Here is a 22,054-nt window from a genome sequence, read left to right as displayed (position 1 = left end):
AAATTGTATCCTGCTTGTAATAGTCCTTGCCCCAAGGCACATGCAAACTAGCAGAACAGCAAATACAAGAAAGAATGAAAACCCCGTGCAAAAAGAGTGCATTATAGCTGGAATACTTTGTGCAATAGGTGGCCTTTTATAAGTGTTCCAAAGGAGAGGAGAGAGCGAGCCAGGGATACAGCTGTTCAGGCATGCGAGACAGCATGAAAGGCTACACAATCCACCTTTTTGTTTAATTATGCAAAGCAATTTACCAGTTCTGCTTCTAGTGATTTTATCTTGCTTTCGTAAACTTTTTGTTGAGAAATAAGTTCTTGTTGAGCCATCTCTTTTGCAACCTGGATACCTTGCATCATTTCTTCCTTGGCTTTCAGTCGTGCCTCTTCAATTTCTGATTCAAGTCTGGAAGTAGTGAGCAACTTAAATTAAAATGTTAGCTTTTAACCTTTTTTAGTATGTTGCATATGAGTTAAAAAGAGTAACAAATGCTATATTCATTACTTTATTGCTTCGGTCAAATGTGAAATTTAGGTCTAAAAACCTCTCATTTTAATTGTGGTGGGTGTGCTAAGTTTTTGTAGTTTATTGATTATCTGTTCTCACCTTCCCCAGGGAGAAAAAGTCACACACAAGAAGGAAAAAGACTTTAGCCACAGCTGCTACATTTTGGGCAATTCGATCATTAGAAACATAGATAGCTGGGTTTGCGATGATCAGGAGAACCGCATGGTGACTTGCTTGCCTGGTGCGAAGGTTGCGGATCTCTCGAGACATCTAGATAGGCTTATGTGTAGAGCTGGGGAGGAGCCGGTGGTCGTGGTACATGTAGGTACCAACAACATGGGGAAGGATAGGAGAGAGGTCCTGGAGGCCAAATTTTGGCTTCCAGATAAGAGATTGAAGTCCAGGAACTCCATGGTAGCATTCTCAGAAATGCTTCCAGTTCCACGCGCAGGGCCAGTTAGACAGGGAGAACTGCAGGGTCTCAATGAGTGGATGAGACGATGGCGTAGGAAGAAGGAGTTTAGATTTATTAGGAACTGAGGAAGCTTTTGGGAGAGGGGGAGCCTATACAGGAAGGATGGGCTCCACTTAAACCAAAACAGAACCAGATTGCTGAAGCTTAAAATTAAAAAAAGTCATAGAACGGTTTTTAAATTAAGGGCTGGGGGAAAGCCTACAGATATGGAGGAGCATGTGGTGTGGACATGTCTTAGGGGAGGATCTATAAATGGAGTTTCCCTATGTCATAATAAGGAGGAGAGGATGGAAAATGATGAAATACAGGGAGGATCTGATGAGAAACCGTCAAATGAAAAAAAGTCCCATTCAATTACATCATGTAATAGGGGACAGCCAAAAAATGAAAAGTTTTTAAAATGCTTATATACCAATGCTAGAAGTTTAAATAGTAAGATGGGTGAACTAAAGTGCCTAATATTAAATGAGGATATTGATATAATAGACATCACAGAACCTGGTGGAATGAGGATAATCAATGGGACACAGTAATACCAAGGTACAAAATAGATCAGAAGGACAGAAAAGGCCATGCTGGTGGGGGAGTGGCACTATATGTGAAAGAAAGCGTAGAATCAAATGAAGTAAAAATCTTAAATGAACTAAATTGTACTATAGAATCTCTATGGATAATAATTCCATGCTTGAAAAATAAGAATTATAGCAGTAGGGCTATATTACAGACCACCTGACCAGAATGGTGTTAGTGACTCTGAAATGCTCAGGGAGATTAGAGAGGCTATTAATATAAAAAAACTCAATAATAATAATGGGGAATTTCAACTATCCCCATATTGACTGGGTACATATCACCTCAGGAAGGGATGCTGAGATTAAGTTTCTTGACACCTTAAATGACTGCTTCTTGGAGCAGCTAGTCCTGGAACCCACAAGAGGAGAGGCAATTCTTGATTTAGTCCTAAGTGGAGCACAGGATCAGGTCCAAGAGGTGAATATAGCTGGACCGCTTGGTAATAGTGACCATAATATAATTAAATTTAACATCCCTGTGGCAGGGAAAACTCCACAGAGGCCCAACACTATAGCATTTAATTTCAGAAAGGGGAACTACACAAAAATGAGGAGGTAAGTGAAACAGAAATTAAAAAGGTACAGTACCAAAAGTAAAATCCCTGCAAGCTGCGTGGAAACTTTTTAAAGACACCATAATAAAGGCTCAACTTAAATGTATACCCCAATTTAAAAAACATAGTAAGAGAACCAAAGAAGAGCCACCGTGGCTAAATAACAAAGTAAAAGAAGCAGTTATTAATTAACTTAGAGTATGTATTAATACCTGGGGGAGCAAACAACTGTGCATCTCTATCAGTGTTATAAAGGGTGAACAATTTATGAGTTTACCCTGTATACGCTTTATATAGGGTAAAACGGATTTATTTGGGTTTAGACCCCATTGGGAGTTGGGCATCTGAGTGTTAAAAACAGGAACACTTCTGTTAGCTGCTTTCAGGTAAACCTGCAGCTTTGGGGCAAGTAATTCAGACCGTGTGCCTGTGTTGGAGCAGACGGGAGTGTCTGGCTCAGCAAGACAGGGTGCTGGGGCCCCGAGCTGGCAGGAAAGGCAGGGGTAGAAGTAGCCTTGGCACATGGGGTGGCAGCTCCCAAGGGGGTTCTGTGATCACAATCCTAATGAGGAAAATAGAAAAGAGCATAAACTCACGCAAATGAAGTGTAAAAATATAATTAGAAAGACAAAAAAAAAAATTTGAAGAACAGCTAGCCAAAGATTCAAAAAGGAACAGTAAAAAAATTTTTTAAATACATCAGAAGCAGAAAGCCTGCTAAACAACTAGTGGGGCCACTGGACGATCGAGATGCTAAAGGACCACTCAAAGATGATAAGGCCATTGCGGACAAACTAAATGAATTCTTTGCATCGGTCTTCACTGTTGAGGATGTGAGGGAGATTCCCAAACCTGAGCCATTTTTTTGGGGTGACAGATCTGAGGAGCTGTCCCAAATTGAGGTGTCATTAGAGGAGGTTTTGGAACAAATTGATAAACTAAACAGTAATAAGTTTCCAGCATCTGATGATGTTCACCCAAGAGTTCTGAAGGAACTCAAATGTGAAATTGCAGTACTACTAACTGTCATCTGTAACCTATCATTTAAATCAGCTTCTGTACCAAATGACTGGAGGATAGCTAATGTGACGACAATTTTTAAAAAGGGCTCCAGAGGTGACCCTGGCAACTACAGGCCAGTAAGCCTCACTTCGGTATCAGGCAAATCGGTTGAAATTATCATAAAGAACAAAATTGTCAGACACATAGATGAACATAATTTGTTGGGAAATAGTAAACATGGTTTTTGTAAAGGGAAATCATGCCTCACCAATCTACTAGAATTCTTTAAGGGGGTCAACAAGCATGCAGACAAAGGAGATCCAGTGGATATAGTGTATTTAGTTTTTCAGAAAGCTTCTGACAAGGTCCCTCACCAAAGGCTCTTAAGCAAAATAAGCAGTCATGGGATAAGAGGGAAGGTTCTCTCATGGATTGGTAACTGGTTAAAAGATAGGAAACAAAGGGTAGGAATAAATGGTCTCTTTATTTTATAGACCTCTATCATAGGTCTATAAAGGAGAAAGGTAAAGAGTGGGGTCCACCAGGGATCTGTACTGGGCCCAGTCGTATTTAACATATTCATAAACAATCTGGAAAAAGGGGTAAATGGTGAGGTGGCAAAATTTGTGGATGATACAAAACTACAAGAGAGTTAAGTCCCAGGCAGGCTGCAAAGAGCTACAAAAGGATCTCACGAAACTGGGTGATTGGGCAACAAAATGGCAGATGAAATTTAATCTTGATAAATGCAAAGTAATGCACATTGGAAAACATAATCCTAACTATACATATACAATGATGGGATCTAAATTAGCTGTTACCACTCAAGAAAGAGGTCTTGGAGTCATTGTGGATCGTTCTCTGAAATCATCCACTCAATGTGCAGCGGCAGTCAAAAAAACAAACAGAATGTTGGGAATCATCAAGAAAGGGATAGATAAGACAGAAAATATCATATTGCCTCTATATAAATCCATGGTACACCCACACCTTGAATACTGCGTGCAGATGTGGTCGCCCCATCTAAAAAAAAAAAGATATATTGGAATTGGAAAAGGTTCAGAAAAGGGCAACAAAAATGATTAGGGGTATAGAACGACTTCCGTATGAGGCGAGATTAATAAGACTGACTTTTCAGCTTGGAAAAGAGGCGCCTGGGGGGGATATGATAGAGGTCTATAAAATCATGAGTGGTATAGAGAAAGTAAATAAGGAAGTGTTATATACTCCTTCTCATAATACAAGAGCAAGGGGCTACCAAATGAAATTAATAGGTAGCAGGTTTAAAACAAACACAAGAAAGTATTTTTTCACACAACGCACTATCAACCTCTGGAACTCCTTTCCAGAGGGTGTTTTAAAGGCCAATACTATAACGGGGTTCAAAAAGGGAGCTAGATAGATTCATGGAAGATAGCCATTGATGGACCTATTAGCCAGGAATGGTGTCCCTAGCCTCTGTTTGCCAGAAGCTGGGATTGGGTGACAGGGCATGGATCACTTGATGATAACCTGTCTGTTCATTCCCTTTGGGGCACCTGCCATTGGCCACTGTCAGAGGACAGGATACTGGGCTTGATGGACCTTTGGTCTGATCCAGTATGGCCGTTCTTATGTTATGTTCTTTATGTCTATTTTACTGCATTTGGTTTCAAGAACTGTTTTATTGAGAATCTTTCACAAATAGTATCTGCTGTAGAAACTCACAAAGCTACAGTCACATGGATTAGAAGAGCCAAACTTTAAATCAATGAGGAATGCAGATTTCCAAGTGCCACGGGTGGAGCTAGTGGGCTGATAGCATGCTTTCTGTGGGCCAACAGGGTGCCACATCACACACACACACACTAAGCCCACCTTAGCACCTCATACTACCACTTACAGCTGGATACAAATGTTGTTCACCATCCTCTTTGTATTGTTGCTGCTCTATAAAAGGTAAGGTACTCTGTGCAATTACACTGATCTAATCAGAGTGGGAAGAGAAAGCCTGCAGCCAAAACTATATTGGTGGTTAGGTAGAGGGAGCCTTTAGAATAGCTACCCTGCATCCTTCCTCTCTGGCTGCAGATTCTGGAAGAGCCACCACCGTTCCTCATCTGTGTGCTTCCCGTGACAGAGCCCAGGCACAGAAAAGTATTACTCTTGTGGAAATTCTGCGCCACTCTGCATGCATATTTCATGTGCCACATATATTTTTAATTTTTTCCCCCCCAGAAAATAGCTTCTGCTGAAAAGTTGTTGCAGTGCTGCCTTTTGCCCACCAGAGGGTGCTGTGGCACTAGAACACAGCAGCTGCTCCTGGCCAGCCCCAGCTAGGATAGGGAAGAGAAAGACTGCCTTCTTCACAGCACCTGTCAGGCCATGTCATAAGACATGGGGAGATAGACAGTGTGGGGTTGCTGGGGGGGGGGGGGGGGTCAGACGGGCTCATAAGGGCTATTTGGCGATAACCGACTAGAGCAGGGGCTGAAGTTTGCAGATGACACTAAACTAGGAGGCGTGGTAGATACACTAGAGGGTAGGGATCGGATACAGAGGGACCTAGACAAATTAGAGGATTGGGCCAAAAGAAATCTGATGAGGTTCAACAAGGACAAGTGCAGAGTCCTGCACTTAGGAAGGAAGAATCCCATGCACTGCTACAGACTAGGGACCGAGTGGCTAGGCAGCAGTTCTGCAGAAAAGGATCTACGGGTTACAGTGGACGAGAAGCTGGATATGAGTCAACAGTGTGCCCTTGTTGCCAAGAAGGCTAACGGCATTTTGGGCTGTATAAGTAGGAGCATTGCCAGCAGATCGAGGGACGTAATCATTCCCCTCTATTTGGCATTGGTGAGGCCTCATCTGGAGTACTGTGTCCAGTTTTGGCCTCACACTACAAGAAGTATGTGGAAAAATTGGAAAGTGTCCAGCAGAGGGCAACAAAAATGATTAGGGGGCTGGAGCACATGATTTATGAGGAGAGGCTGAAGGAACTGGGATTATTGAGTCTGCAGAAGAGAAGAATGAGGGAGGATTTGATAGCTGCTTTCAATTACCTGAGAGGGAGTTCCAAAGAGGATGGATCTAGACTGTTCTCAGTGGTACCAGATGATTGAACAAGGAGTAATGGTCTCAAGTTGCAGTGGGGGAGGTTTAGGTTGGATATTAAGAAAAACTTTTACACTAGGAGGGTGGTGAAGCACTGGAATGGGTTACCTAGGGAAGTGGTGGAATCTCCTTCCTTAGAGGTTTTTAAGGTCAGGCTTGAAAAAGCCCTAGCTGTGATAATTTAGTTGGGGATTAGGTCCTGCTTTGAGCAGGGGGTTGGACTAGATGACCTCCTGAGGTCCCTTCCAACCCTATGATTCTATGAATGGGAGAGGTGGTGCAGGGCCACATGGTCAGGGGGTGCAGAGCTACAGGGGGCAGGCGGAGGACTGAGTGGGGGCACAGAAGGACATAGGGACAGAGGGTGTAGACACACATGGAGAGGAGGGGAGGGGGCTGGCTGAGGGGATGCAGGGCCACATGGGGATGGGGGGTGGCTGAGTGGGGGCACAGACACATGGGGGCAGAGGGGGCAGGGCCACATGGGGACAGATGTGCCTGACTGAATGAGAGAGGCTAGGGGTCAAGCAGGGTCTGCATAGGCGACGCTCCCTAACAATGCCTTCCCGCCCTCCCTCCAAAAAAAACCTCTGTTCTATACTTTTCCCATCCATACCCAACAACCCTTCAAATTTATACACAAGCTCCTTCCCAGCAATTACTTCCCTCAGCTTCAGCTTCTCCATTACCCCCGACTCCCCCAAGCCTTTGCACTCCTTCTGAGGTGTGCGGGAAATATGGCTCTGTACTGTAGTTTAAATGAATTATTACTCAGAGTTCTGTATTAATATGCCTAGAAAGGAATCTATTTGTCAAAAAAAATTTCCCGAATCTTTTTTGTTGTCTGTATTGTTACCGACATACTTGCTGACAGGTATTTTGAAATAAGTTACCAAAATAATTTAAACTGGTGTGATTATATTGTGTTATTTTGACAAAGAAAATATGCAGAATTTTAAAATATTGTGTGCAGAATTTTTATTTTTTTGGCACAGAATTCGCCCAGGACTAAAAGTATTAAGAGAAGGCCACTACCAATCTTCCTATGCTGAAATTAAAGAGGCTGTCCCTCAGCTTCACACTCACGCATTTTGCATTGCATTAAACATATCATAATCTGTATTTGGAATAACCCTCTATGAAAGTCTGATTTTTGTAGTGGAATAAATTCTCAATTTAATCTTTTGGCAAGCAAGAAGATTCTATGTGAGAGGACAATTTTAGGAGAATTCAGGCTTATCATGGAAATGTGTCATAATAAGAATTATGTATTAGAATTCCAAACAGTTAATCAAAAGAGTGGACAACTAGAGATTACAAAAATAAATGTTTCATGGTTATAAAAACACTGCAATATTATGTGTATTCAACTTTATTTAAATTTTGGATTTTACGAGAAGTAAAGAGTGACTTTTTTTGTTTGTTTGTTTTTTAACTTTCACTTATTCTTATGCAGTTTATATGCCTGTATATTTCCAGAAGAGAGCATGCTGCATTAGCAGATGAGCAGTTTATTTTTAACCGGGAAGGTTCCACAATACTTACTGTGACCTCTGTGCAACCAACAGTTCATTTTTTGCAAATTCAAAATCTTTTGGCCCATCACATGAAAGGGTAGTCCCACAAGATAGCCTTTTTACTTTCTGAACCTCTACTGGATGATTAAACCTGAAATAATGGTCTCCACCGAGAATCACACGATCACCCTGCAAAATACAGACACACTATTAGACTATAATCTTACAATCAAATATATATAATACATCAAAATTAGAAAAATAAAAATATCCAGTAATCTGTCATGATGAACAATTCAAGAGCCTTCTCAAAAACTGCAGTCAACAGATAATTTACCATTCATGCCAGGTGTTTTCAAAGCCATGCATAAATATATTTATTTCTGTACCAGTGATGGATAACTTACGTGATGCATAACTGTTGGCTCTGAAATGTGTTTCCCATTAACATATGTCTTTGCTTCTCCCAATGGCGTAATACTCACTCTACCATCAACATTTTTGATAACACTGAAAGTGAGAAACATCAGATATGACAGCAATAGCTAATCATGAACAAAAAAAAAAAGTTACGTAACTTAACTCTGGCTATCCATGAAATTCATGATTTAGATAATGTGACTTTGAATCTCTTCCCCCGCTCCCCCAAATATTGACTATATAGTTCATGCTATTCTGTTATTACACCATACACCTCAACCATATTGCTTTCTAAGAGTCAATCCTCATTTTGGAACAAGATAAGTTTGGGTCTAAACACACCTGCTGCTAAAATACTTCGTGTAATTTACTGCTATCTGAAATGCTGAATCAGGTACTTGAGGTTATGGAAAACTTTATTAAAGAAAACTTCACCCTATCCCAGATTTCTTCAATTTTTTTTTAAAGTAGTAATGTTTAAATTTATTGTATTACGTAAGTGGTTCTAGACAGAATGAGAGCTGCACATTATACATTTCTATAATTTGGTCAAGGTACAACTCCATCTCGGAGATAAAATTTATTTCATCTAGGGAGTTTTAACCAATAGAATTCATACCTCAGGAGAGGAGAGATTGAAACCTGTTAGCTAAAAATAAACTGCAAATATATCTCCCGATATTCTTATATTAAAAGGCAAATTTTTCTACATATATTGGAAGATATATATGTCTAGTCAAAATTGAATTTTTTTTTTTTTAAATAGTTAAAGCTCGACACCAGGTGTTAGTCTCCTCTGTCAACCCTCTCCTCCTCAAACAAACAAAATACATTTGTTAGGTGTCAGATTATTCATAAACAGAAGGTAATATTAAAGTTTACACAAAATCATCGCCACCAAAAAAAAAAAAATAAAAAAAATAAAAATTTTAATAAGGGCTACCAGTGTGTTTCTCAGTTCATGCAAATTTCTCCAGGCATGGAAAGTTTCATGAAAGATTTACTAATGAGCGTATATATTTTACTATACAGTGAATTCTGCTTTATATTTTCTCTTCAACAGAACAAATCCAATAAGATGCTTTTGGTTTGGTAAGGCGAGCTAGATTTAATAGTTAAATATATATAGCAATGTCATCTTTTTCATCTCAGCTAAATCACCACTTTTCTTTATGATGACTAATGACTGAGGAATTGGTAAATCATGAAGACTTGTCACTCAGTATCTCCTTTATCTTTGTAACAGGACAGCTTGTCCTAGGGCTGGAGAGCCGGGGCCAAGCCAATCCTGATTACAGAATGAGCCCCACCTGAGGGGAATCAGGCAATTTCCTATGGAAGAAGGATGTTGATAAATTGAAGAGGGTTCAGGAAAGAGCCACAAGAAAGATTAAAGGATTAGAAAACCTGCCTTATAGTGATAGACTCAAGGACCCCAATCTATTTAGCTGAACAAAGAGAAGGTTAGGGGGCAACTTGATTATAGTATCAGTATCTACATGGGGAACATATTTAATAAATAGGCTCTTCAGTCTAGCAAAGAAAGATATAACATGATCCAATGGCTGGAAGTTGAATTAGACAAATTCAGGCTGGAAATAAGGTGTACATTTTTTAAAGGTGAGAGTAATTAACCATTGGAACAATTTACTAAGGGTCATGGTGGAATCTCCATCACTGACGATATTAAATCAAGATTGGATTTTTTTTTTTTTTTTTAAGATATGGTCTAGGAATTAGTTTGAGGAAGTTCTGTGGCCTGTGTCACACAGAAGGTTGGACTAGATTATCACCGTGGTCTCTTTTGGCCTTGGAATCTATTAATCTATAAAGAGCAGAAGGTGGCTGCAGTGAGACTACAGAGATTGAGAGAGGCTCCTGCAGGGAAGACCCTCAGGTAAAGGGGAATTGCTGCAGCTAAGAAGGGCAGGGAGTAGCCTGCTAAGGCAGGAAGGACTCTGACCAGACCAGGAGCGTTTGGGCTGCACCTGGCTGAAGGGAAGGCTTTATGTTTAGTTTTGAACTTTAAGTTAATAAATCAGACGATAAGAAGGGCTGTTGTGATTGGATTGATGAGCAGAGGTAAGAGAGGAACAGTCACAGGAGGCCAATGTGGTTGTACAAGGAGCTTTTTAGCTACCTAAAAAGCTAAAGGGATACATACAGGGAATGTCACGAAGAAAGTGGGAATAGCGCAAGTGTGTAGGGACAAAAATCAGGAAAGCCAAGGCAAAGAACGAGTTACAGCTGGCAAGGAATACTAGAGACAACAAGAAGGGGTTCTTCAAATATGTCAGACAAAAAAGAAAGATCAGGGATGGTGTGGGTCTGCTGCTCAATGGAGAAGGCGAGCTGGTAACAGAAGAGGATAGGAAGGCAGAGCTGCTCAATGCATACTTTGCTTCGGTCTTCTAAAAAAAAATTATATATATGTGACCAGACAATTAGCGAAGCTACCATAGACAATAAAGGGGAAGGGAGACAGCTTGGGATAAATAAAGAACTCTTCTGACAAATTTGAATTAATTCAAGTCAACGGGGCCGGATGCTATTCACCCCAGGATGCTGAAGGAATTAGCCAAAGAAATCTCAGAGCCACTGGCAATAATATTTGCAAAATCATAGATGACAGGAGAGGTCCCAGAAGATTGGAGAAGGGCTAATGTAGTGCCCATCTTTAAAAAGAGGAGAAAGGATGAGCTGAGGAACTATAGACTAGTCTTCGATACCTGGAAAGCTACTAGAGCAATGTATAAAACATGCAATTTGCGAATACCTGGAGGATGAAAGGGTAATCACTAGCAGCCAGCATGAATTTACTAAGAACAAATCATGCCAAACCAACTTGATTTCCTTCTTTGACAGGATAACTGGTTTGGTGGATAGGGGGAATTCAGTGAACTTAATATACCTGGACTTCAGCAAGGCTTTTGATACAGTCCCACATGACATTCTGATAATTAAACTGGAGAAATGCAGGCTCGGTGGAACTACCATTAACTGGATACATAATTGGTTATAACAACAATAATAAATAACAACTACAAACAAAAGAGTAACTATTAATGGAATAATGTCAGAGTGGAGGAAGGTCTCAAAGGTGGTGTTCCATAGGGACCTGTTCTGGGTTAGTTATTAATTACTTGGATTTAGGAATTGATTAATTGGAGAACTGGGCTATCGACAACAAAATGAAATTCAACAAAGACAAATGTAAAATGCTACACTTAGGAAAGAAAACCCAAATGCACAAATACAGAATGGGGGATAAGTGGGTTGGCAACAGCACCGCTGAGAAGGATCTGGAAGTAGTGGTAGATCACAACCTCAAGATGAATCAGCAAAGCAATGCTGTTGCAGGGGTAAAAAAAAAAAAGCAAACACAATTTTAGATTGCATTAACAGAGGCATCACATGCAAGTCAGGGGAGGGGATACTACCGCTCTACTCAGCGCTGATTAGGCCTCAACTGGCATACTGTGTCCAGTTAGAAAGGATCCAGGGGTGCACAAAGATGATCAAAGTGATGGAATGCAAACCATATGAGCAAAGGCTGAAGGAAAACACAATTACCTATCTTTCGTAACTGTTGTTCTTCAAGATGTGTTGCTCATGTCCATTCCATTTTAGGTGTGTGCGCGCCCACTTGCACAGTTGTCGAAGACTTTTGCCTTAGCAGTATCCGTAGGGTTGGCTGTGGCACCCTCTGGAGTATATCAGGCACCGCCAGCCCTACACCCTCTCAGTTCCTTCTTGCCAGCAACTCCAATAGAGGGGCAGGAGGTCAGCTAATGGAATGGACATGAGCAACACATCTCTAAGAACAACAGTTACAAAAGATAGGTAACTGTTTTTACTTCTTTGAATGCTTGCTCATGTCAATGCCATTCTAAATGACTCACAAGCAGTATGCCTGGAGGTGGGCTCAGTTCACAGACGTGCGGCTTGTAATACTGCTATACCGAAGTCAGCATTGTCTCAGGCTTGCTGGGTAAGCGCATAGTGAGACTTGAACATGTGAATGGATGACCAGGTAATGGCCCTGCAGATATCTGGAACTGTCACATGGGCCAGGAAGGCCGTTGCCAAGGCTTATGCTCTAGTTGAGTGGGCAGTTACAATTGCCGGTGGAGGTACCTTCACCTGATCATAGCAAAATCGGATGCAGGAGGTGATCCAAGATGAGATCCTCTGGGTGGAAACTGTACGACCTTTGATCCTATCTGCTACAGCGACGAACTACGTTGACTTGCAAAATGGCTTGGTCCTCAAAATGTAGAAGGCTAGTGCTCTCCTGACATCCAAGGAGTACAACCTACGTTCCTCCTCAGACTTATGAGGCTTTGGAAGAAGCCTAGCAAGAATATGTCCTGGGTCATGTGAAATTGTGAAGCCACCTTGGGCAGGAAAGCCAGATGCGGCCACAGCTGGACCTTGTCCTTGAAGAACATCATATAGGGCGGCTCCGATGTAAGTGCCTTAATCTCAGAGACCCTTCGGATAGAAGTCACCACCACCTGGAATGACACTTTCCAGGAGAGCAGAAAAAGGGAACAGGACGCCAAGGGCTCGAATGGGGCATTCATGAGCCGCGCAAGCACCAGATTCAGGTGCCAGGGAGGAACTGGGTCCCAGACTTGGAGGTAGAGCCACTCCAGACCTTTTAAGAACCGGACCGTCATGTTATGAGCAATGACTGACCTGACCTGGAACGGAGGGTGAAAGGTTGACATGGCAGCCAAGTGGACCTTAACTGATGAAAGGGGCAAGCCCTAGAGCTTGAGATGCATAAGGTAGTCCAGGACTGACTACAGCGAGGCCTGCTCAGGCCTAACCCTTTGGGCCAAGACCCAGCACCTGAATCGTTTCCATTTGGCCAGGTAGGTTGCTCTAGTGGAGGGCTTTCTACGATCCAGTAGGACCTGCTGGACGTGGGCTGAGCACTCCTGCTCTTCAGCAGTTAACCATGCAGCAACCAAGCTGTTAGGTGCAGCACTGCTAGATTCGGGTGCAGGAGCCTGCCATGATTCCTGGGAGAGGAAATTTGGCCAGAGAGGCAGCTGCATCGGGGTTGTTACCAATAGGTCTATCAGCGTGTCGAACCAGTGTTGGCGAGGCCAAGTCGGGGCTATCAGGATAACCTTGTCCTGCTTGACCTTCGTGAGGACTCTGTGCAGCAATGGCACTGGTGGGAAAGTGTACATTAGAGCCCGCAACCACAGGGGTAGGAAGGTGTCTGACAAGTAGCCTCAGTTGATCCCCAAAATAAGCAGAAAAGGTGACATTTCCTGTTCTGGCAAGTCGCAAACAAATCCACCTGGGGAGATCCCCATTTTCGGAAGATCCTGTTGACCACCTCAGGGTGGAGTGACCATTTGTGGTGAGACAAGAAGGCTCAGCTGAGGTGATCGGCTAACATGTTCCTGGTACTGGGGAAATGCGCTGCCATGAGATGAATGGCATGCTGCACACAGAAGTCCAGAGCCGCCTTGCTTGTTGATATAAAACATCATGGCGGTGTTGTCCATCGGACTTGAACCACCTTACCTTGTAAGTGGGGCCGAAAAACCTGACAGGCCAAGTGAACCATCCTGAGCTCTCTGACATTTATGTGGAGAGAGTGGTCAACCCCCAACCAGCAGCCTTGTGTACGGAGCTCACCCAGGTGGGCTCCCCAGCCCAGGTCTGAGGCATCAGAAACCAGAGTTAGTGATGGGGTAGAGCCCACGAAGGGAACTCCCTGCAACACTAATGAGTGGTCCAATCACTAAGCCAGTGATGACCAGATGTGGTCTGGCACCTTGACTACGGGGTCCAAGCCATATGCGTTGGGGATGTAGACCGACACCAACCACGCCTGCAGCAGCTGAAGGTGGAGCTGGGCACGCCGGACCATGTAAGTACCGGCAGCCATGTGGCCTAGCAACCTTAGGCAAGCCTGGGCAGTAGTGAGCAGGTGGTCCCTTACATAGGAGCCCCCTAACATGGCTCGGAAACAGGCCTCCGGAAAGAAGGTTCTCGCACGCATGGAGTTGAGAACTGCTCCAATAAACTATTTGGTGCACTGGTATGAAGTTCGATTTCTTGTTGTTCACTAACAGGCCCAGGTCGTGACAGGTGGACCGGACCAGACCAGACCGAGACTGTTCTGCATTTGATCCTATGACTTGCCCTTGATAAGCCAATTTTCGAGTTAAGGATAAACCTGGATCTCCCCGCCCCCCGATGCCTTAAGTAAGTGGCTACTGAGGCCATACATTTTGTAAATACCCACGGGGTCAACCCCCGACCAGCAGCCTTGTGTACGGAGCGGAGGAGAGGCCAAAGGGAAGTGCTGTGAACTGGAAATGGTGCTGGCCCACCCTAAAACAGAGGGTGTCCTTGGAAGACAGAGATATGGAAATAAGCATCTTTCAAGTCAAGAGTGGCGTACCAGTCTCCCAGATCCAGGTAGGGGATGATGGAGGCCAGTGAAACCATGCGAAACTTCAACTTCTTGAGGTATCTGCTGAGTCGTTGCAGATCCAGAATGGGTTGTAGGCCCCCTTTTGCTTTTGGTCTCAGGAAATAGCGGGAGTAGAAAACTTTCCCCCTCATTTCCTGAGGGACCTCCTCCACTGCCCCCAGTTGTAGGAGGTTGTCTACCTCCTGAATGAGGAATTGCTAGTGAGAAGGGTCCCTGAAGAGGGAGGGGAAGAAGGTAGGTAGGGTGGGAAGGTGGCCAAAAGCTGGAGAAAGTAGCCCAGTGACAATCTCTAGCACTCAGTGGACTGAGGTAACCTGCGACCAGGCCAAATGGTAAGGACTGAGACAGTTGAGGAAAAGATGGGATGGAACCAGGGAATTGACTGGGATGTTGCGCTCTAGCGCACCCTCGAAATGCAAGCTTCTGGCCTCTGTGGTGCTTCGCTGGGCCAGGTTGCGTAGGTGAACGGGAGAAGGAAGGGCAATGGAGACTAAAACTAGTGTCCCTTGTAGATCCCTGCCGAGGCTGCCAAGGCCTTGGTGGCAGGGGCAGCCGGAATTGCTTCCTCGGCAACTGAGGCACACGGAACCCCAGGGAGCGGAGGGTGGCTCGAGTGTCCTTCAGACCGTGCAGCCTCACGTCTGTTCTGCAAAGAACCCAACTCCATCAAATGGGAGATCTTGTATCGAGGCCTGCATCTCCTGGAACAGGTCTGTGGTCTGAAGCCAGGAACTGCACCTCATGACCACCACCGAGGTGACTACCCTGGCGGCCAAATCGGCCGCATCCCAGGCCATCTAGAGGGAACACCTAGCCGCTGCTGTACACTCCTCAACCAGGGCCCCGAACTCTTGGGCCACCTCCTGGGGCATGGAGTCCTTAAACTTATGGAGGGAGTCACACAGCTTAAAGTTACATTGCCCCAAAAGAGCCTGGTGGTTCGTGACTAGGAACTGGAGACTGGCTGTGGAATACATTTTCCTCCCAAAAAGGTCCAGTCTCTCGGCCAACCTTATTTTTGGGTGTGGAACTAGAGTGCCCTTGCTTGTCCTTTTCGCTGGCCGCCAAAACAACCAACGACCCTGGGGGCGGGTGAGTATGTAAGTTTGTAAGTATTCGAACCCCTTGGCTGGAACAAAATACTTTTTCTCAGCCCTCTTGGAAGTGGGCAGGATTGAGGATGGGGCTTGCCAGAGGGTTTTGACAATCTTTAGGACCCCTTTGTGCACTGAGTGCGCGACATGTGCAGGGGTGGATGTGGAGAGTACATTAAATAAAGCGTCTGATTGCTCTGCCATCTCTTCTACCTCTTGGCCTAGGTTACTGGCCACCTCTCGAAGCAGGGCTTGGTGCTCCTTAAAGTCGTCCAATGAGCTAGCATGAGAGGACCCCACCATAGCCTCATCTGGAGAGGATGAGGATGACTGAACCACCGGGGCAGGGTCTGGAGCATCATCCCCCGTGGAGGAAGGAGGTCTCGGGGTGGGCATCTGGCCCTCCACCTCAGCATCTGCTTCGCACAACGAGTCTAGTGCCATTTGATGCTTGTCTGACGCGGTGACCAATGACTGGTGAGATGGGGGATTGGCATAACTGGCACGCCCCAGGCATTCCAGTAAGGCCATTGTGCTGGCCACTGGCCCTGCTGCCAGGACGGCATCGCTGAGGTGGACACAACCTCAGGAGCCCAGTCACGACGGTGCTGTCTCGGCGAGGGGCTGAACTTCCTCTCCATGCAGGAGGAATCCTCCTCTGGTGACCAGGCTGGGCCATCGACGTCCGAGTCCAGCGGTTAACCATCACTGTGGGTGCCTCGAGTAGTCAGACCGGTGCCACGAGTAGTGGGAGCAGCACCATGTTGGAGAGTGTCCCTGTGGTGGGAGAGTCCTTTGCGCTTTGGGTGCCGGGAAGGCGTTGACTGCACCATCAGTCTGAGTCCCCTACGACTCAGACAAAGTCGGTGGCAGATCCTTTAGTGGGGTAGGAAGTCTCCTTGCAGCTCCAGAGTGGGCAGTGACCCGAACAGGGACCCAATGCCCCTTGGTCTGTCTTGCTCACTACGGGGTCCCACTTCTTAGACTTCTTCTTGGGCATCGGCGAAGGAGATCAGTCCTGGGTAGAGCCCAGTGCCTGGGGTGTGCTATGCACCGAGGCCAAAGTGCTGGGTGTTGCATCTGGCCAGGCCAGCTCCGAAGCTGGGTGGAGAGCAGCCTCCATGAGGAAGGCCCTCAAACAAATGTCGCATCCTGTGTCCTGGGACGAAAGTTCTTACAGATGTGACATTCCCCCAAGCACTTCAGACAGCTGCCGTGTGGGTCACTAACAGGCATAGGCGTATTACAGTCAGCACAGGGCTTAAAACCTAGTGACCAGGGCATGCCCTGCCTGACACAAAGTCCCCACCGGGACCCTAACTGACTGACTATAGTACATAATAGCTACTTACTAACTAATCTACAATAAACAAAACTATTTACAGCTGGAATACGAAGTCAAAAGGGAAAGAAACCACTGACCACTTGTGAGGCAAGGAAGAGAGGTGCTCCGGGAACCAACCACCACAGGCAGTAAGAAGGAACTGGGAGGGTGTATGACCAGCAGCACCTGATATTCCGATGCATGGGTGCGGCATTGCAGAGGACGCCACAGCCGACCCTACAGATATCGCTAAAGCAAAAGTCTCCGACAACTGTGAACGGGGGCACGCACACACCTAGAATGGAACTGACATGAGCAAGCACTCAAAGAAGAACTGGGCATGTTTAGTTTAGAAAAGAGGAGATTAACGGGAACATGATAACTGTTTTCAAATACTTGAAGGCTGTCATTAAAAAGATGGAGAAAAGCTGTTCTCTCTTGCCACAGAGGGCAGGACAAGAGACAATAGGTTCAAAATACAGCAGAGCAGATTTAAATGAAATCTCAGGAAAAACGTCTTAACTGCAAGAACAGTAGGACAATGGAACAGACTGCCTAGGGAGGTTATGGAAGGTCCTTCACTGGAGGTTTTCAAAAGGAGGCTGGATAGCCATTAGTCTTGGATAGTTTAGATGCAAAAAATCCTGCATCTTGGCAGGGGATTAGACTAGCTGACCCTTGCAGTCGCTTCTAACCTTATGATTCTATGATCTTATGACTGGAAAAACCATGTGTGGAGTTTATTTGGGGATCCAAAAAGGGAAACTGAGGTGAGGGGCTACATGCAGGTCTGCCCAAGGCCACCAGGGGGCATCAGGAGGCAGCCACTCATCTACAATCTTTCATTGTTCAGATTCTCTGAAGTACCGCATATTTGATGTATACAGACAAAAAAACAAGTGTTTTGAAACAGAAATTAGATTGATATTACATGCAAACAGCACACCAGTGAATGGAATTCTGAAACTGACATGATAGCATATATTTCATTCTGCTTTTAAGAATTTAGCAGATTTTTTTCTGTGTAAAACTAATTTAATATCTTTCATTTGAGTTATTACTGTATTTTAATTTTGAACTTCCTATTTCCTAACAGGATATTTCTGTTTGTTACATGGATCTGGCACAGATAGCATAGCTGGAGTGTCCCCACTGCAAAGAGCTAAGACACTCCAGCTATGCTAAACTAACCCAGGTTAATTCTACAGTGAAGACATACCTAGAAGAGACACTTGCTACGGGGGAGTGGAGGAGGGGGGGGGAGGAAGAAAGGGAGAAGAGAGAGAGAGAGTGGTGGTTGCCCATTCTCACATAGCCACATGAAGGATCTTTCATTTTAGGGTATCACATACCAGTGATCATCAGCAATTAGCACTCCAGAGAGCTGGATATCATGATGAGAATTTGGTTTGTACTTTCCAACTGTAGTTTGTCCTTCTTTTATCATATACAGAAGCATCTCAGAGAGCTGGGGATCTTCATTGAGATTGACAAGGTTTGGCAAACGATTGTCCATCTTGAATGTAATTCCTGCTTTCTAGGTGATTGATTCAGAAAGAAAACATTAGTGATTTATTTGTATGTATTTACCAAAAATACATCAAAGTCTGCCGACTGTACCATAAGTCAGCATTTCTCAAACTGGGGTCCGTGGACCACTGGGGTTCCACAAGTGTACTTCAGGAGGTCCGCGGGCCCCACTTATCAATTTCTCTCCCTCCCTCCTACAATTCCTCCCCCATGCCACTGGGTGGGTGGTACAGGCGGCGGCCCAGGGTGGCTCGCCAAAGGGAGCACCGTGCATAAGGTTTGCCTGATTCCTACCTGACCTGACAAGAGCCAGTTGGGCTGGCGGAGGCGGCAGACAGTTGAACAAAAAGCTGAGCCAGGTCTCTTCTCTGGAGCAGGGGTGCCCATTCTGCCCCCTGCTCCATTGCCGTGTTCAGCCACCTCTGCTTCTAGCCCCCCGCCCACTCTGGACTGGGAGTGCCCTCCTGTCTGCTGTGCGGGGAGTGGCGTGGGGAGGTGGGGGCGCGGCACGGCTGATGTCGGGTGTCCCCCACCCATGTACCCGGTCTCCACTAAGCTGGGGGTGACAGGTCAGGGCGAAATCTGCCTCTCTGGGTCAGAAGCTGCTAGCAGCTACTTGTGTCTGAACAAGCCTTCAGGCCCCTTACCCTGAATGCTTTACTAAAGAGAGGGCGCTCAACACTCTCTCAGGCGTGCACGCACACACACGTCTCCCTCACACAGTCCCCCCAACACACACCTGGGCTGTGCTGTGAGGTGAGCAGAAGGAGCTTCTGCTCTCCTGCCCTCTCCTTATGCAGCCCAGGTGGGGAAGGTGACATGGATGTAGGGAGCCCTGACGTCGCTCCTTGCTCGCCCCTCACAGCCCCCTAGCGGGTGCTTGGGTCAAAGGAGCATCAGTCCAGTGGGGGAGCAAGCAGCAATGCCAGCTGCTCTGTCACTGCATCCAGGTCAGTTTTCCCATGTGGGTGCAAGAGAGGAATGCAGAGGTTAGGGGCACAGGAATGGGTCAGGGTTTGGGGTGAAGGGGGCACACTGCAGGGGTTGGAGTGCATGAGGGAGGTGCAGGGGTAGGCGTGAAGGGGGTGCAGGGATTGGTGTGAAGGGGCACAGTATAAGGGTTAAGGCTGAAGTGAGGGTGGGGAGCCTATGGTGGACAGGGTTAATGGGGCGGGGGCTGCACCACACTCATAGGGCCAGGAACATCAAAATGAAAGTGTGCCCAGGATGCCATTTTCCCTAAGGCCAGCCCTGCAATTGCTGCGGAACAGCTGTTCTCCGGCGTGCATGAGCCGCTGGGAGAGGAGCAGGGATGGGGCGCACTTAGGGGAGGGGGCAGAAAGAGATGGGGAAGAGGAGAGGAGGGGTAGGGTGGAGTGGGAGTGGGGAATTTGAGGGTCCACGAAAAATTTAAAATAAAAATGGGAGTCCATGGGTTGCTAAAAAGTTTGAGAACCACTGCCATATATAATTTATTTGAAAGCACTGACCTGAAGAGAATGAACAATATTAACTGCTTCTTGCAAAAGAGGAATGTAGACTAGGAAAGAGGATTCTTAGGACAACCCCAATTCTGTGCATTAATGGATTTATTGGTATTAAGCATTTTCTATACTACTTTAATTCTTGTGAATAAAGGGTACCTGTAACTCCTTTGTTTCTTCAAATTTCCTCTGTTCTGCTTGTTCAAATTTTTCTTTCCAGGCCCTTAGCATATAAGGAAAAATAAATCAAAATAATTACTTCAGGGATATTTTATTCCAATATTTATGAGACTACTACTTACTATTCAGAAGACATTAATGACTACCCCACCTTTGCATCTCTGCCATATCCCTCTCCTGTTGGTGTAGTTTTACCCTTAGGGATGTTATTTCTTGCAGATACAGTCTATATTTCTCAGGATCTCTATTTAGAGTATTTTTGCGAGCTGCTTTCAGTTTCTCAATTTCTGCTTTCAGTTCTACATTTGAAAAATAAAAACATAACTCAGCTTTTACAGTAAACCTAGGATCCTACATTAAGCAGGTGTTTAATACATAAACAAACCTCATTATTTTTGAACAGTAAGTCTGAGGATTTTATTCTCACTTTGGCAATATCCAGTGGAATTTATGTTAAATAGAAAATATCCCATCTAAGCTTTAACATGCCCATTTAGCTACAAAAGAAGAGAGAGAAAATAATTTTATGTCACTACTCCTGAAATGTGAGACATTAAATAATCTGCTAAACTGCACACTGAATAGTGCCTTTACATATGGGAAACCGATTGTTTTTGTTTAAGGTCTAGAGGTCACTTTTATATCATGCTATTCTCTGAAACACACAGGTCATACCAATTGAAGGTATATCCCCCAAGGAAGCATTAACTAAATTAACTGATCAACTAGAGTGCGGACGATAGCTTATTACAATATACATCTGATTTCATTTGATTAGAGAGCACATAGATTCCAGTTAAGTACTGCCAGGTTTTCAATCAGCATACAATGTTTTTCAAGAAACTGCTAATTTAGAAAACACAACAACTGGTTTTCTCTCTCATATTACACCCTGGTTCTTTTTGTTTGCCATTCCACCTAAGCACTTTTTCATTTATTTTATTTCCTCTGTGCAACACCTGCTGAGTTCTCTCAAATATTTTTGTTTTTATTTTTAAATGTAAACAAAATAAACAAGTATTAAAATTTACTAAGTAAAATAAAATCCTACTTTGTGAATCAATCCCATTGTATCTCTACATAAAACCACATCAGCATGAATACCAAGCACCACTGGAGGTGGTAGTAACCCAATCCCCTCAGTAAACCTAACAAGAAGGGGACAGAGTAGCAATATGAGGGTAATGCCAGTTTTTACACCCCAGTTACCACAATACTACTCCTAGTACTCATCTCTAGTACCACTGCAAGTTAGTCTGCACTTGCCTGTTGGCTGCAATACTAATGTTCCCCACAGGTAATACAATGATTATATATGCAGCTGTAAATTATTTCATAATTCAGACTGACTGGAGAAGATCATAATAGTAAGTCTGTCTGACTCCACTTTTCTGCAATAAAATACTTTCCTCCTCCATTTTCAGTAAGCACTATATGACAAAATGCCAAGAAGTTATTTTCTCTTCAAAAGGGAAACTTTGGGTGGAATGGACACTTACAGTCTACAAAATACAACAATGTCCTAAATAAGAGTGCAATAGAATGTGTCTAAGCAGGTTGGTACTGACCTCACTCAGAGGGAACAGTAAAACGATTTTGTGTGGAGAATTAAGGGCCAGAATTTGATCTCCTTGTTCACACTGCATAGCAATTTAGTAGTACCACTGATTTCAATGACTACTAGTGCAGGACAGTGCTCTTTATCATGTGTGAGTATATCACAATCTGACTTTACATAAAAGCAACATAATAGCTGAGATTTTTAAGTGTACAGACCTTAGGAAATCCAACTTTAATTTAACCACCTTTCACTCATGTAGTATTTTGTGTATCACTGTG

The 22,054-nt window shown here is 44.5% G+C and overlaps 1 protein-coding gene across 1 annotated transcript in view; it reads right to left on the bottom strand.

Annotated features, from left to right (window-relative positions):
- KIF14 (kinesin family member 14) overlaps nucleotides 1–22,054 on the bottom strand; it is a 99,029-nt gene that overhangs the window by 53,248 nt on the left and 23,727 nt on the right. The window contains exons 12-17 of the mRNA XM_005304371.5: nucleotides 20,367–20,514; nucleotides 20,195–20,258; nucleotides 18,374–18,558; nucleotides 8,125–8,227; nucleotides 7,746–7,906; nucleotides 255–402 (exon numbers count right to left, since the gene is read on the bottom strand). Of these exons, the coding sequence (XP_005304428.3) occupies nucleotides 255–402; nucleotides 7,746–7,906; nucleotides 8,125–8,227; nucleotides 18,374–18,558; nucleotides 20,195–20,258; nucleotides 20,367–20,514 (809 nt within the window). The remainder of the gene's footprint in view (nucleotides 1–254; nucleotides 403–7,745; nucleotides 7,907–8,124; nucleotides 8,228–18,373; nucleotides 18,559–20,194; nucleotides 20,259–20,366; nucleotides 20,515–22,054) is intronic.

This window comes from Chrysemys picta, chromosome 8 (genome assembly GCF_011386835.1).
Source record: "Chrysemys picta bellii isolate R12L10 chromosome 8, ASM1138683v2, whole genome shotgun sequence".
NCBI classification, from domain to species: domain Eukaryota; kingdom Metazoa; phylum Chordata; order Testudines; family Emydidae; genus Chrysemys; species Chrysemys picta.
The sequence above is the reverse complement of the archived record's forward strand: the minus strand, read 5'-3'. Positions and strand labels throughout refer to the sequence as shown.